Genomic DNA, 14,040 nt, shown 5'->3' on the forward strand with positions numbered 1-14,040 from the left:
GTCCTGGAAGCTGAGACTGATTCTGCCCTTAGACTGATACTGCCTCTATCTGACCTAACCTACTGACCTGTAATCCTTGCAATCCAAACTACTCTTATTTCAAGTGGGGCCAGCTTACCATCCCAGGCAACAACCCCAAACAAACTGTTTCCAAGTGTCCACCATGAACCTCAGACTCTTCTGAACAAACCAGTCAATCCTCCTTACAAATACAAATACTGCAAATATTGGAGTCTGACCTAAAAATCACTTTCTGTATAGATGAATCTCAGGGTCTGATTACCATCATTTATTAGCTTATTTTGTTGTTATTGTGATTGTGTGTGTGTGTGTGTTTGTGTGCGTGTGTGTGAAATGAGTGTGATTTCTGATGACTTATTTAAGGCAGTCTTCAATCCTGGGGTAATGAAAATACTTCCATTTTTCATTCAAATCCATTTGAAGTTTTTAATTTTTTTAATGGTGGCAGAATATACCATAAGTATTTTAGCCATTTTTGATCCCCATACAGCTTAGTGGCTGTGAGTACTTTCACACTGTTAGGCACCATCAACACTAGCCATACTTTATTTTAAAAAGCGTTCTGATAATCATGACTTTTTACTTTTACTAACAAATGGTTCTGTCTCTGTTCCTCCACCAAATGACAAGGGCAAGGAACCTCATCAGGGCAGGACTGTGGTAGGATGGTGAAGACAGTAGCAAAGAGCATCCGCCACAACTTGGAGTAGCCCCAGAGCAGTTCAATCCATCCTCAGTTCTTCCAGACACAGCCACAGAGGCAAGACAGACTAAAAATACTTGAAGAGGACAGATACAAGCTGTCAAGGATATTCAGCGCTATTAGAGAGGTCATCACTATCACCATAGTTGCATCAGAAGGCACTCATACAAGCAGCAATGGGTCATATTTAGAATAATCAAATTCAGTACAGAAAGACTGATGTTCCTTCCCATCCAGAATGCCTGCAATAAATTCCTGGGTTTTAAATTTGGCCAAGTAATCTATGATCAATTTCTAGAGGACCCCTAGGAAGAAAGACAAGTACTTCAAAAGCTCTGAGTACCCACTCACCACCTTTCCAATGTTATAGCTTTCTTTTTAGCACAACAGCCTCCATCAATAAAACTAAATGCGGAAGAAACCTCCATCGAAGCTTTGTCAAAGCAAATGACTCAATCAGCACAGAGAGAGAAAGAACAAGGCAGGGAGTGTTAACCAGACACCAGGAACTTTGTGTGCCCCTCTGAATCTTTAAATAAGAAACTTTCAAAATGCATGATGCCAAGGCCTCCTCAAATGCCAGGCCAATAGCAGCCCAGGGACTATGCTCAAGTAAAGATTCTGTATTTTGATTATAGTGGACCCACAGCAACTCCCCAATCCACATGAGTTTCTTAACAGGAAGAGCATTTACTGAATTACTGGCAATCGATACATTTTAATAAGTTATATTAATCCACTCCAAAAATACACCTAAATGAATATGAATACTAACTTGAACATAAAAGGTTTGAGGTTAGCAGATACTTTTTCATCTGTAATCATGTATTACTTAAGTCTGTTTTCCAAAACTATGAGCCCCTGACCTGAAATCTTAGGGAATAACGAGGAAAAATGAACATTTCATGTTGAGCATATTCTTTAAAAACCTTAACAATAGCCAGGCGCCAGAGGCTCATGCCTGTAATCCTAGCTACTCAGGAGGCAGACATCAGGAGGATCAAGGTTCAAAGCCAGCCTGAGCAAATAGTTTACAAGATCCTAGCTCGAAAAACCCTTCACAAAAAATCGGGCTGGTGGAATGGCTCAAAGTGAAGTCCCTGAGTTCAAGCCCCCGCACCGCAAAAAAACAAAAAACCTTAACGTTTTTATATTCTTTAACATAATATTCACAGTGTGGTAAAGTCAGATGTAAAAAATTAGCCTTCTAAGTACACTAGAAAGGAGGCACCACAAAGGCAGAAGCTCAAACTCTTCCTATATGGCTTGAGCTTACATATTTATTCTAGACCTGGAGCAAGTACCCAAAAGGAAAACAAACCATTACACAGAACAGCTGAGTATCAGCAAAGCAACAATGAAGTGAAATTCCCTATATCTGACTTCATTTTCTTATCATAATGAGACATATCTTATCATGATGAAAAGAACTTTAGAGGTAATTTCTAGGACAATACTTCATCCAACACATGAATCTCCTCAAAATCAATACTAACTCATTCCATAGAGGTGAAGTCTGAAAAGGCAAGATGAAAAGCTGGGCTAGAATCAAAAAGGAGAAGCCAGGCATGGTGGTTCATATCTGTAATCCTAGCTGCTCGGGAGACAGGAGAGGGGAGTATTTAAGTTGAAGGCAAGTCAGGGCAAAGGTAGAAGAGAGACCCTGTATCAAGAACAAATCAAAAACAAAAAAGCTGGAGGTATAGCTCAGTCATAGAGCACTTGCCTAGGTCCTGGGTTCAATCTCTAGTGCTGCAAAAAAAAGAGTGATGAATGAAGAAGTACTGCCTGGTAAGAAGGAGAAGGTGGGTAGGCTAGAGAGAGAGCGGCTTCTACCTCCCAGTCCACAGAAGTGGCTTGAGAAAGGACAGCAAAAAATGCACTGCTAGCTGGGACTCTGAGTCCTGTGGCCAGCACTCCCACCTGCTGAAGGAAAAAAGCACTAGACAGGAGTTAAAGAGGACTTGTTCTAAAAGACTATGAAAAACTTAAAGCCTTCATGGCCAGAGGACTAACCTATCACTGCTTGGTTTAGGTTAAGACAAAAACAACAATGCTGACACTATATAGCACTTTTCCAAACACTGTGAAAACTAATCATCACAGTCCCCAACTTTTCATAAATCCTACAGAAGTACACAGTATTAAAAATTAGAAAGTTTTTAACAAGAACTATTCATTTCTTCAATATTACTTACAAATAGTGGCTGGGGGTTGGTTCAGTGGTAGAACACTTGCCCAACATCCACAAGGCCTTGGGTTCAATCCCCAAAACAACAAAAAAATTACTTACAAATAGATTCCTCCTTATACATATTTAAATAACAAAACTATCTGGTTCTTAGGAAAAATAACAAATGCCACTTAAGTTTTCAAATGCATAACCACGAGCTTGCTTTATTTTCTTCCTCTTAGTTCATCTACCACTCGTCTCTGACTACTTATCTCTGTTTCCCATCAAACAACTCAGTTCAACCTAAAGGAACATGAAGCTCTAGTTCCATTTAGTTCTCCTATCATTTAAGGATAGGTGACAATCTGTGAGTTGTCACCAGGCTTTAAAAAAATCATCTCTAGCATGAGACATTTGTGAGAGCAGGGGTTCAATCCCCAGCATGAGAGAGGGGAGAGAGGGAAAGAGGGAGAAAGATAGGGTATCAATCAAAATGGTTTCAGTTTCAATCATCTACTCTAACCATGAATTATAACTGAGCTAAAATGGTACTTCCTAAATGTAACACATTTTATTCTAAATGTTCTTGGCAACTAAGTATCCCAAAAAGTAAGAAAACCCTAAGAAAGCAAAGAAAAATAACTTTTTTTACAGCTCACTATTCGTCAACCACAGGAGGCTTGAAAGATGCCATGGGCCAAAGGCCCAGCCTCCAATTTGGTCCTACAAAGGAAAACTCCAAATATTTCTTTAAGAACTGTTCTCACACAGTACTAAATTACAAGCATTGACCTCCCTGGAGGAGAAGCTGGAGTCCACAGCTACATGAGTATACAATCTAAGAGAGCTGAAATCTGACTCCAACACAAGGGATGTTATGCCAGTTCCGTAATAATTGAGTTTATGTAAAATATAAAATATTTTAACATATAAAATAATAAAGTTATTTAAAATGTTCCAAGAGTAACAGAATGCTCAGAAAAACCCAAATTCATTCCAAAAATAATTTGAGTAGAACATAATTTAAACTCCAGGCCTAACCTTTCTGAAATAAAGCAGAATTCTATATTTCAACCAAATGATAAGAGAAATACTACTTTATAACAAAAGAGCTATAGCAGAGCATTCTGAACTTGCAGGGAGAACAAAAATTTTGTGTCAATATGTTCACAACACAATTCAATCCACAAAAATCATGAGATAATTAAGCTGACTGTTTTTAGATTTCAATCTGTTTGGCCAGGAACCTTATCCAAACTGCATTGATGCAAATCAGTATGAGCAACTCCAACACTATTGAAATAACTCCAGCCTTATCTTTTGTTTTACCTTTTATCGTTGCTTTATAGACTGACTAATGGTAAACTGGTGTGTGTATGTGCCAGAAAATAGCTCAGTATACAAAGTAAAAAAAGTGATGTGGAATCATCAAATTCATGAATGAAAATGCTTACATCATGGTTGGGCTCCCAGAAGAGGTTAGAGTAGTATGTGAAGAAACTGTGGATCTTCTGGGATGTTAAATCACCAAAGTCATTTAGTGAAGGTGATTAAAAAAAAACTTTCCTTGCACAGAATGAAGGAAGGGAGAAGGGAGAAGAAAAACTGTAATACATAATGTGTATGGCACAAACAAGCATAACTACTAACCACAGATCTGTTTCATATTATTAATGTTACAAGTAACATTTTTAAAAACACTGTTGGTGTGTCTCTAAATAAGCAGGACATAATTTCCATCTCAATCTTAAATCTTTCTCCTACAACATGGCCTATCATTCAAAAGAGCACAAGATTCAGAGCTGGAGGCATGACTGAAGCAGTAAGTGCCAGTGTGAAGCCCTGAGTGCAAACTCCAGTACCTGCCCACATCCCCCCACCCAAAAAAGAGCACATGATAACAGTTACAGGAGTAGACTGCCTGGCATCACCACATTACACCTGATTTGAAATAATTCTTAAAGTAACAAGGAGAACTCAATGATCCAAGGCAAAATAATGGAATTTTTATGTGAGACAGAAAAAATGATTTTACCTAATGATGTAATGTAAATAAAAAGAAATTTAAAAATCTTTATTTATTTAGAACTTTTAAAAGTGGTTAGTAGTGGGAATGTTCACACTTTTCATCTATTGGCAGAACTGAAAATACAATGAGCAATACAAATAAAGTTTAGACACACAACTTACTAAAATCCTTTTATTCAGAACACATAAGTTACTGCTTCCTAGATTCCTAATATTTCCCAGGAAATTTAAGATTCTTACATTCGTAGAAAATAACAGTAATCCTCAGATCCTTCATAACCTCTCCAAAGCACACATCTTCAAGGACATTCTCTTCTTACCATTTGCACAGCTTAGAATAGCCATTTGACCAAAATGGAGGGTTTTTTTAAAATTTAAGCAATAAACAATTTTGCCAATAAACATTTCAAAAAGGAGATCTTATTAAGTTAAAATGCAAACATGCCAGTTTTATCTGTAAATCTAAAATGTTAAGAGATAATCTCACATTTCTACCACAAATATCTTTGATAGAACATCACTACCCCCTTGTGGATTCACAATAAAAACTCCTTATCTTGAATCTACTTCTCAAATGTTCCATTCTGCTAAAGTTTCATCAACGTTTGCATTTTCTTCACTAAGAAAGACTACTTTATTTCAAATACTTTTTAAAAGGAGAAAAAATACTTAACATTTAACAGTAACAAATCCCATCAACCTATTTGTCATCTAAATGCCTCATTTGGGGGGAGCCGTCTTCAAACAAGATGTGCATGTGTTGATTTCAAACCAGTAACCATACAGACATTCTAGTTCTTCTTAAAACATCAGAATTTATACTTCCAATTATCACTTTATTTTAATCACAAATGGATAATTATTTTACTGTAGCATCTTTCTGCTTCCTATTTGATAATTTCATACTTTGTGACAATTTCTTATAATCACTCCCAAATGGATTGATAGGCAAGTGCCTAGAAAACCAATGGGGCATACATACTTCACAAAAGAATTAGCAAAACGATTAACAACCAAGTCTAAGTTTTAAAAAGCTAAATTCTTGATTGTGTTAATATGCCTTCAGAAATGACTCCTGACAATCTAAAACAACCCTGATGAAGGGATTTTTTAATACCTGTTTTTCAAAACTCAAAACAAGTCTTTCTTTTTACTTCCTTTCTTTGTAGTTGCTGTTCTTAAAAGAGTACCTCTGGATGTATCGTCTCAACATGGCACACAAAAAACTTTGTGAATGTAAAAGATTGTACACAGACTTACACAGCAGGCTTATACATCCTTACCCTAAATGTAGTTTAAAGTGTCATCACTGCAACACATGCATGCAACATAAAGTCAACGGTCATCACTGGCTATAGTGTCACCACTGCAAATGAGTGCCCTGTTTTCTTACATATATTGAACACAAAAGGAAGGACACGGTCATTTACTGTTGCAAATATTCAGTTTTCAAGTGTTACCTTACAGTAACTGGTAAAGAAAACTGGAAGAGACACTGCATAGTCTACTGGAGGAATGGATGCCGTGTGTCCCAAAAGGCTTTTCACATGCACACCCCATTGAGACTATATATCCAGAAAGTACCAGTTATACCCCTGTCCAAAACCAGTGACTAAAGTAGAACAAGAGCAATCAGAGCTGGTCTTCAGGGTGGTGTGCTTTGTTTGGAATTGTTATAATGGTTATTGCTTCTGGTATTTTAGTAGGGGGGAAAGAAGGTAGGGAGAGACCTTTTAATTGGCATGAGGAAGCGAGGTATGAGGTGAGAGTAATGCCACTTAGTCTCCAGACATTGATATGTTTAAAACTGTGAAATGTTTCCTTCAAGGCATGTCACTATATTGCAGAGAACAGAGGGATGAATACAGTCCCAAGCTAGAATGTCTCCTCCGCCCAAGTTGCCCTCTGATACAGTCTCAGGAAGGGATATGCTTCATGAGTTGAAAGTGCTGACTAAGCCAGGCGCAGTGGCTCACACCGTAATCCTAGCTACTCAGGAGGCAGAGATCCGGAGGATCAAGGTTCGAAGCCAGCCCAAGCAAATAGTTTGCAAGACCCTATCTAGAAAAACACCCATCACAAAAAAGGGCTGGAGTGGCTCAAGGTGTTGGCCCTGAGTTCAAGCCCCAGTATCACAAAAAAAAAAAAAAGTTCTGACTAAATTCAGGGGGAAAAAAGTGATTTACTCTTCCAAATGAGCAAAAGACTCATGCACAAAAAACATGCAACTATATCAAGAAAAAGCAGAACACGAAAGAAAGGTAAACGTGGAAGAACCATCAAAAACGATCTCTGGTCCTTCCATTTTACACTTTGTCAACCAGCTGAAAGTAAGTGATTACTCCTCTAAAGAAAAAGTGAAAAGGGAAGCAAAGTGGCTGACAGTTGGCCTCTCTCTGTATTAATACTTCTTTTAAGCCCAGCGTAATGAGGTTTTTAAAAAAATGCTCAGGAAACACTGCCAATCTTTACACAAGGAGGCCTATGACAAGCAATGGCATCCAAAACAAAAAGATCCAATACAACCTTAGAAGCATAAAGCCAGCATACTACTCATGGTGGGAGGGGAATCTTTATTTTGTCCCCCCCATTAAAAATCAGGAACTGCTGTCCACTTACAAATATACCGCCTTACAGATACATGACAAATATCACAGGATGACAGACTAAAAATGGTAACATACTTTAATCAACAGGACTGATGGATACCACATCCATGGATGGCACAAAAGGATCTGATGGTGTCTTATCCTAAACCTGATTGGGTATTCAAAAAAAGGAAAAGAAAGACCACACACACTACAATCTGCAAAATAGAAAGACCAGGTGCTCTTTACTCAAGTTATATGGACCAAGAATCAGAACCAGCATACTTCTCACTCTCACCTCCAAACACACAGAAAACTAAAGACAGTAATAGAATAGGCAAAGGAACATTGAGGACCCCATACCTCCTGTGCACAAAGACTCCAAATGACATAGTATATTGTTGGCTGCAACCAAAGAAATGCATTGTTATCAAGCCAGAGAGACAGAAAGAAGCTGACTAAATGCAGCAAAAACCAATTTTCAAAATCCTACATGGGGAGGCCCAGGATTTCACCCCAGAAGATCTCTAGTTACGAATACCACCATCACCTCTTGTTAGCACTTAAAATTCCATACCATCTACCTATCTTTAGGGAAACAGGAAAGAACAATGCCGTGTCAGCAGGATAAAAGGTGGTGGGCAGCCTTTTCTCCCTGAAAGACAGGGCACATCTACAAACACTTTTTTATCATAATAACAACAAGGGCAGTAAAGAAACTTCTTTTATGTGGGAAAGGGGGAAAAGGAAAGGCTGAAGAGGAGGTAGGATTTAAGTTATCTAAAATACCAAAAAATAAATAGTAAAAATGATTGGTATAATGGAAAAGAAAAAAAAAAATACACATCACTTGTCACCACAAAAAAAAAAATTTAGTTCCAAATTCACAGGAACAAAGGAAACTACCAACCACATACTCTTAACAGTCCTACACAAGGGTTTTCACAGGAGTGAAAGTTTAGAAAATCTGACTTCTATATACATTATGGGAGCAGAAAATGTGATTTTAAATAAAGAAAAGGCATACTTCAGATTAATTTTTATTATATCATTATTTATACCTGCAGCCTAACCTGTATCCAAAAGCAATCTGAGGCTATTTACCAAAAAGGAAAAAGAAAAATACAAATTAACAGTGTTATTAGAAAGTATAAAGTATCAAAAGTCACATAATAAACAAAATAGTGATAAATGTATCATCTATCTAGCCTAAGAATGTCACCAGGCTTAGACATTAGACATAACACTTTCTGATAGCAAAAATGTAACAGCAGCTCAGTTAGTTCTTTCTATCTGATAATACGAACCATACCAGGTAATCAGAAAAGTATTTTTCTACCACTGCCTTATATGAAGAATGAGTTCTATACAATACCTAGTTCAATGCAGCTGTTCAAATGTTTAATAAGCATTCCAGCCAATTCTGTATCTAAATAACCTAAAAGTTTATGTCTAGACAATCACACTAAGAAGGTTGACTTTACTTTTTTCTGCAAGTGCGCACAGAGTCTGGAAGGAAGCTGTTAATGCCTCTCCCAGTATACGCTCTACCCTCTTCACCACTCCCACTCCTGCAAGAATAGGAAAAGCTCAATGGGATAGTACACTATTAAAGTATATTCTTGTAAGATCACAACTCAAAAAAATTAAAATTCAGAAAAAATTTTATAAGACTTTATTAAAGCTAAGTACAAGATACATACACTGAAATGTCATTCATACTAAAAGGCTAACAAGATCCAATATGGTATCAAGCAAAGTCACATAGCCCCCACAGATCCTAGGAAAGGCTCCTGAATGAATGGCTGCAGTAATGGGAGCACAGATATGAAAATGACTTCTCCCCAAAGAGCACGTTCAAAGGTACCACAAAAGAAGCAATCAGCACAACTATGGGAGGAAAGGAAGGGAACATGTGCATCACCTTCCACTGTTTTTTCCATAATGAAGTCAGAAAGAAGTACCACTGCACGCAAAGAGGTGTTCCCCAAACCTAGAGAAATGGGAAATAAAGAATGGCCAAAGTAATGAAAACAGTGGGAAAAACTGTTAAGCCACAAAATGGACTACCTCAAAATCAGTCAGAAAGAATTCAAATCCCACCAAGACATCTAGCATAAACAGAGAACTAAACTAAAGCTACCCAACTCTGAAGAATGGGCTATTTCAGGGGAAAAGCCTAAACTGCCACAGCCTCAAAACTAAAGATATAGAAAATGTGGCTGAGCAGGATGCATAAATACGCCTCCAAGGGCAAGTAAGAGCAAAACTACTCTTTTGAAAAGGAAAAGCTGACCAAATCTGACCTTGAGGAGAGGTTGCTGTGTACATGTCAACATTCAGAATCCACTGAAGGATGAGATGGAGACACCCAAAATTTCCCTCAAGCAGGTAAGTCAGGTCTTCAAGAAGATAAGGGAAGAGGTCACCCAAACAGGGGATGAGGGGGTCAAAGAGGGTAAGAATGATGTTCTAACAGGAGGATGTAAAAAGAGAAGTGATTAAGAGACCAGTGTGGCCTGGCTAACTATGAGAGCACCTTGCTCTGGCAGTTGGGGGGAAGGGTGCTGTGTTACAACAGACTGACTTCCAACCTTCTACCACAATAAGCACAACTCTATTAAGCTCAAGAACAACCTAACTTTACATAATAATCTCCAACATGTTCCTCTGGCCAACCCTCACCACTTCTCCTCTCACAGCTCCTGTCCAAAGCACCCTGCTTAGCAGGGAAGATGCCCAAATGCAGTAGGTGGCCTGGAGAAGAGCATGGAACAGTCACCACCAAAAAGGAGATGACCCTCCTGGATCTACACCAACATATACAGCAGGTATTCCACTCTTGATTTTTCCAAGGCTCACTATTACTACCCCTAAAAATACACAACTCCATCAAGCTGATGACAGATACAGAATAAAAACAACTTAAAAATGTTAAGAAACCCCCCAAAAAGAAAATCAGGTCAAAAGCTCTGCTTTCTGGCAAAGGGTATTATGCCCACTAGACATCTAAATTTTAACTGAAAGGCAAAGTCCAGCAGTCAAAGAAAAGCCAGTGCTGACCAAACCTCCAGGTAACCACATCTCCGTACTCAGGAATCAAGGTGGAGAAAGCCTCCTTGCTAGGAATGTGCTTAAAGGCCACAGTGCTCAGGAGCCCAAGTGAGCTTGTCTCCACGCTAAGCCTTTCACAGAGTAAGACTTAACTGCTGAACGACAGCAGCAGGAGTACCTGATACAGGGAAGCAACACACCTGACTAGAGCCAGAATCCACAGGGCTCTCACCACTCTCTTCCCCCCGAGAAGGACCTGAAAAAAATCCTTCCACCCTTTCATGAGTGGCAAAGGCCTCTCCAAATGTACCTTTTCCTAACTTCACAGCCTCTCTCAATTATTAACTGGCCACAATACAAGAAGGACGTATTTATGGCCATTTGATCCTAGTTCTGTCAGAGAAACAGATTCTTCTCAACCATTTCCTATCATTTGCCCAAAACAATTGCATTCTTCTACACTGCAGTAAAGAAATCAAGATAAGAACTTTTCACCCTATGCAGAATCAAGCAGAGAAGACTGCCCCTAAATTCAGAATGCCTAAGTTTGGGTGTTCGTTGGCAAGCACTCTACACATATTCAGAGACATGGTGAACAGTCAGGATGTCATTCTGCTTATTCAGGACAGTACAAAAGGCAAATGAAAGAGTGGTGAGAACTGGCCATTGATCAATGATTTTCCTTCTGATTTTTCTAAGCAGGAAGAGTTACCAGCAACATAATACATACCTCTATTCTTGTATGTAACACTCCCCACTCACCCACCCCATGTCTACAGCTAGTCATCCCACCATTCTAACTTTCTCTGTGTATATAAGGAATATTATTTCATGTATCCGCACAGACCTATAAGGTGTATGGGTCAACAAATCATATAGCATCACGAAGATCTGTTTTGCTAAAAGAGAACTAGAACAGCAAAAAATAGAAAGCATTCAAATTTTCCCTTTGCCTGAAAGGTGCAAGATCTAAAGAAATGTTTGGATCCCACAAGAGACAACACCAGGGCCAAAGGAAGGTTCTAGTACAACAGAGAGCACACAAGCTACCTCTTCTCGAATGGAACGTGGGCGACATGGGTGTCTATACTCCCTATTCTGGATGGAAAGGCATATGGCTTCTTCTTACCCAGCCAACATGAATACAATTTGAGAAAATTACAAAAAGTCAAGGTAACAGGCTCACTAAATATGGCTGACTGGGAAACAGAAGCCATAAGGAGGATTTGAATTCTCTCAAAAAAGAATTGGGAAGTTTAATTCCAAGAAAGGTTCAAAGACTCTTGAGTGTGGGACGATAATAAAGTCTGGTTCTTACTGCACAGAAGACAGTAATCAGAACACCAAAACCCAAGGGCACATGATCCTTTTCCCAGTGGGGCAGTGTCAACTGGTAAAGGGTGCCCCCTAAGATACAAAAGTCAACTGGAAACAAAAATATAACCTTGTCTTCCTGCGACAGGAGAGTAATTATTGTGGTCCTTTTGTACTTGAGTATTAGGCACAATGGAAGCCCTGTCCTACATCTTACTGGGCGCCCAGACAGGGAACTCCGAGGACAGAGAACACATCAGGATAGACAGACCACTGGGAACAGGAGCACTGGAACGTCCACTTTTCTTCACAAGAAAAAGAGGACAACTCAAAGGGTATTCAGGAAATGAGCTCACCCTAACCCAGGAAAGTGTGCGCAGAGTGTACATGATCTGGAAGAAGTGTCTGCTTTCCTATTTAGAAATGACTTCAGAGCTGAGCAGGCCCCCACGATCCACTGGGTGAGGAAGGAACAGGGGTAGCCCGAGTCCCCTTGTCCTGGCAAAAAGGGTCAACAAATAGAGTGCAGAGAAAGGCCCCAAAAGATTCCACGGAAGGGGAGAGGCTTTGGCGGACCCCTGTGCCAGGCGAGGATCGGGGTCACGGAAGGTAAAGGGCAAGGAGTGTGGAGATCCTCACTGGCCATGGCAAAGGAGACCCCACCCTCTAGGCTGAGAGGGTGCAAGGGCAAGAGTAGGATGAACCGGCGGCGAGGGGCGGGGATGCTGCGCAGGCCCCCTTCCCTCCCCGGGAGGCGAGGGGGAGGGGTCACACGAGGCCCTCGACACAGGGACGCTCGGCAGGACGGGGTCCCCCTGGCGGGGACCGGCGCGGGGACCCCGGTGTGCCCTGGGAGGCGCCGCGGGGCCGAAGGGGCTGAGAAGAGTACGTTCGGCCCTGCCCGCCGCCGGGAGCAGGCGGCCGGCAAAGGGCTGAGCGTCGCCGCTGCCGCCCGACGGGGACCGGCCCGAGCAGCCCGGCCGGGGCCAAGGGGCCCGCAGCGGATAAACTTTCCGCCCCGCGGCCCCCACCCGGACCGGCACGGGGGGCTCCGGCTGCCGCGGGCTCGGGAGCGGCGGGGATGCCCGGTCCGGGTGGGGGAGGCGCCGGCCCTCCGCGGCTCCTCCTCCTCCTGGCTGGGCCCGGCCCCCGCCCCGCGCGCCCCCCGCTCCCCCAGCCCAGCCCGCCCCCGGGGGTGGGGTGTGGGGCGCCGCGCTCCGCCACCCCGCGAGTCACCTCAGGACTCGGCCGCGCTCCGCCCCCCCCGCCCCCCCCCCCGCCTCACCGGCCCCCTCCCCGGCCGGGGCGCCCGCCCGCCGCGCCCCCGCGCTCCCGCCCGGCGCCGCCGATGCCCGGGATGTCCGGCGGGGCCGGGTCCCGCCGTCTGCCGCGCCGCCCCTCCCGGCCCTCGCGCTCCGGCTCTTACCTTCCGGCTTGTTTTCGGCAGCCATTTCCCCTCCGCGCGCCACATCCTCCTCCTCCTCGCGACCGGGACCCCGAGCGCGCGCCTCGTACCGCCGCCGCCGCCGGCCCAGCCACCCCGCCGCCGCCGCGCACCCGCCCTGGCCCCGCCCCGCGGCCCACGCACAACGTCCGTTGGGCCGAGTGGCTGCCACTCATCCCTCCCGCCGCCAATCGTCCCGCACCAGGGGTCTCACTACTCTCCGGGAGGAGCGTCCTATCCATCCGGCCTATTGGCTGGTCACCACCCAACGGACTGAAAGGATTGGTCAATAATCAACGCCCCCTCCCCACCCACTCCCAGGAAAGCCCGCCTTCCAAACCTAAACAAAGCTTCCCAATGGCCAGAGCCTGAAGGACCAATCCAATCAAGACGGGGCCGACACGGAATATTTCCTCGAGGCCGAGACATGGCGTTTTGATTGGACTTCACTACAGTGTTTCCCAAGCCTTTCAGACCAATCAAAGGGGGTTCCCGGAACTCGGGAGCAGCGGAGGGAAGCCCCGCCCCCGAGCGTGACCGTCATGAGGAAGGCGCTCGCTCATTGGCGCGCTGGGGCTTTTCCCGCGTGCTCCCGGGGCTGAAGGACGTTCCCGGGGAAGCCGCTGCCAGCGCGTGGGGTCCCGGTGGCAGCGGCGGACGCGCCGGAATCTCCGGGATCCCGTAGCCTGCCAAGCCGGCGGGGAGCGATCCCGGG

The 14,040-nt window shown here is 43.0% G+C and overlaps 1 protein-coding gene across 23 annotated transcripts in view; it reads right to left on the reverse strand.

Annotated features, from left to right (window-relative positions):
• Positions 1 to 13,437, reverse strand: part of Camta1 (calmodulin binding transcription activator 1) — an 826,483-nt gene extending 813,046 nt beyond the window's left edge. For 19 of the 23 annotated variants that reach the window (XR_012450140.1, XR_012450137.1, XR_012450138.1 and 16 more), the window contains exon 1: positions 13,308 to 13,437. Coding sequence is in view for 16 of the 23 variants with exons in the window: in XM_074081464.1 (XP_073937565.1) it covers positions 13,308 to 13,352 (45 nt within the window). In the remaining 7 variants the exon portion in view is untranslated. The remainder of the gene's footprint in view (positions 1 to 13,307) is intronic. The other 4 variants (XM_074081459.1, XM_074081455.1, XM_074081454.1 and 1 more) reach the window with 3 other exon arrangements.
• Positions 13,438 to 14,040: the final 603 nt, after the last annotated feature.

Source organism: Castor canadensis, chromosome 7, assembly GCF_047511655.1.
Source record: "Castor canadensis chromosome 7, mCasCan1.hap1v2, whole genome shotgun sequence".
Classification (NCBI taxonomy): Eukaryota; Metazoa; Chordata; class Mammalia; order Rodentia; family Castoridae; genus Castor; species Castor canadensis.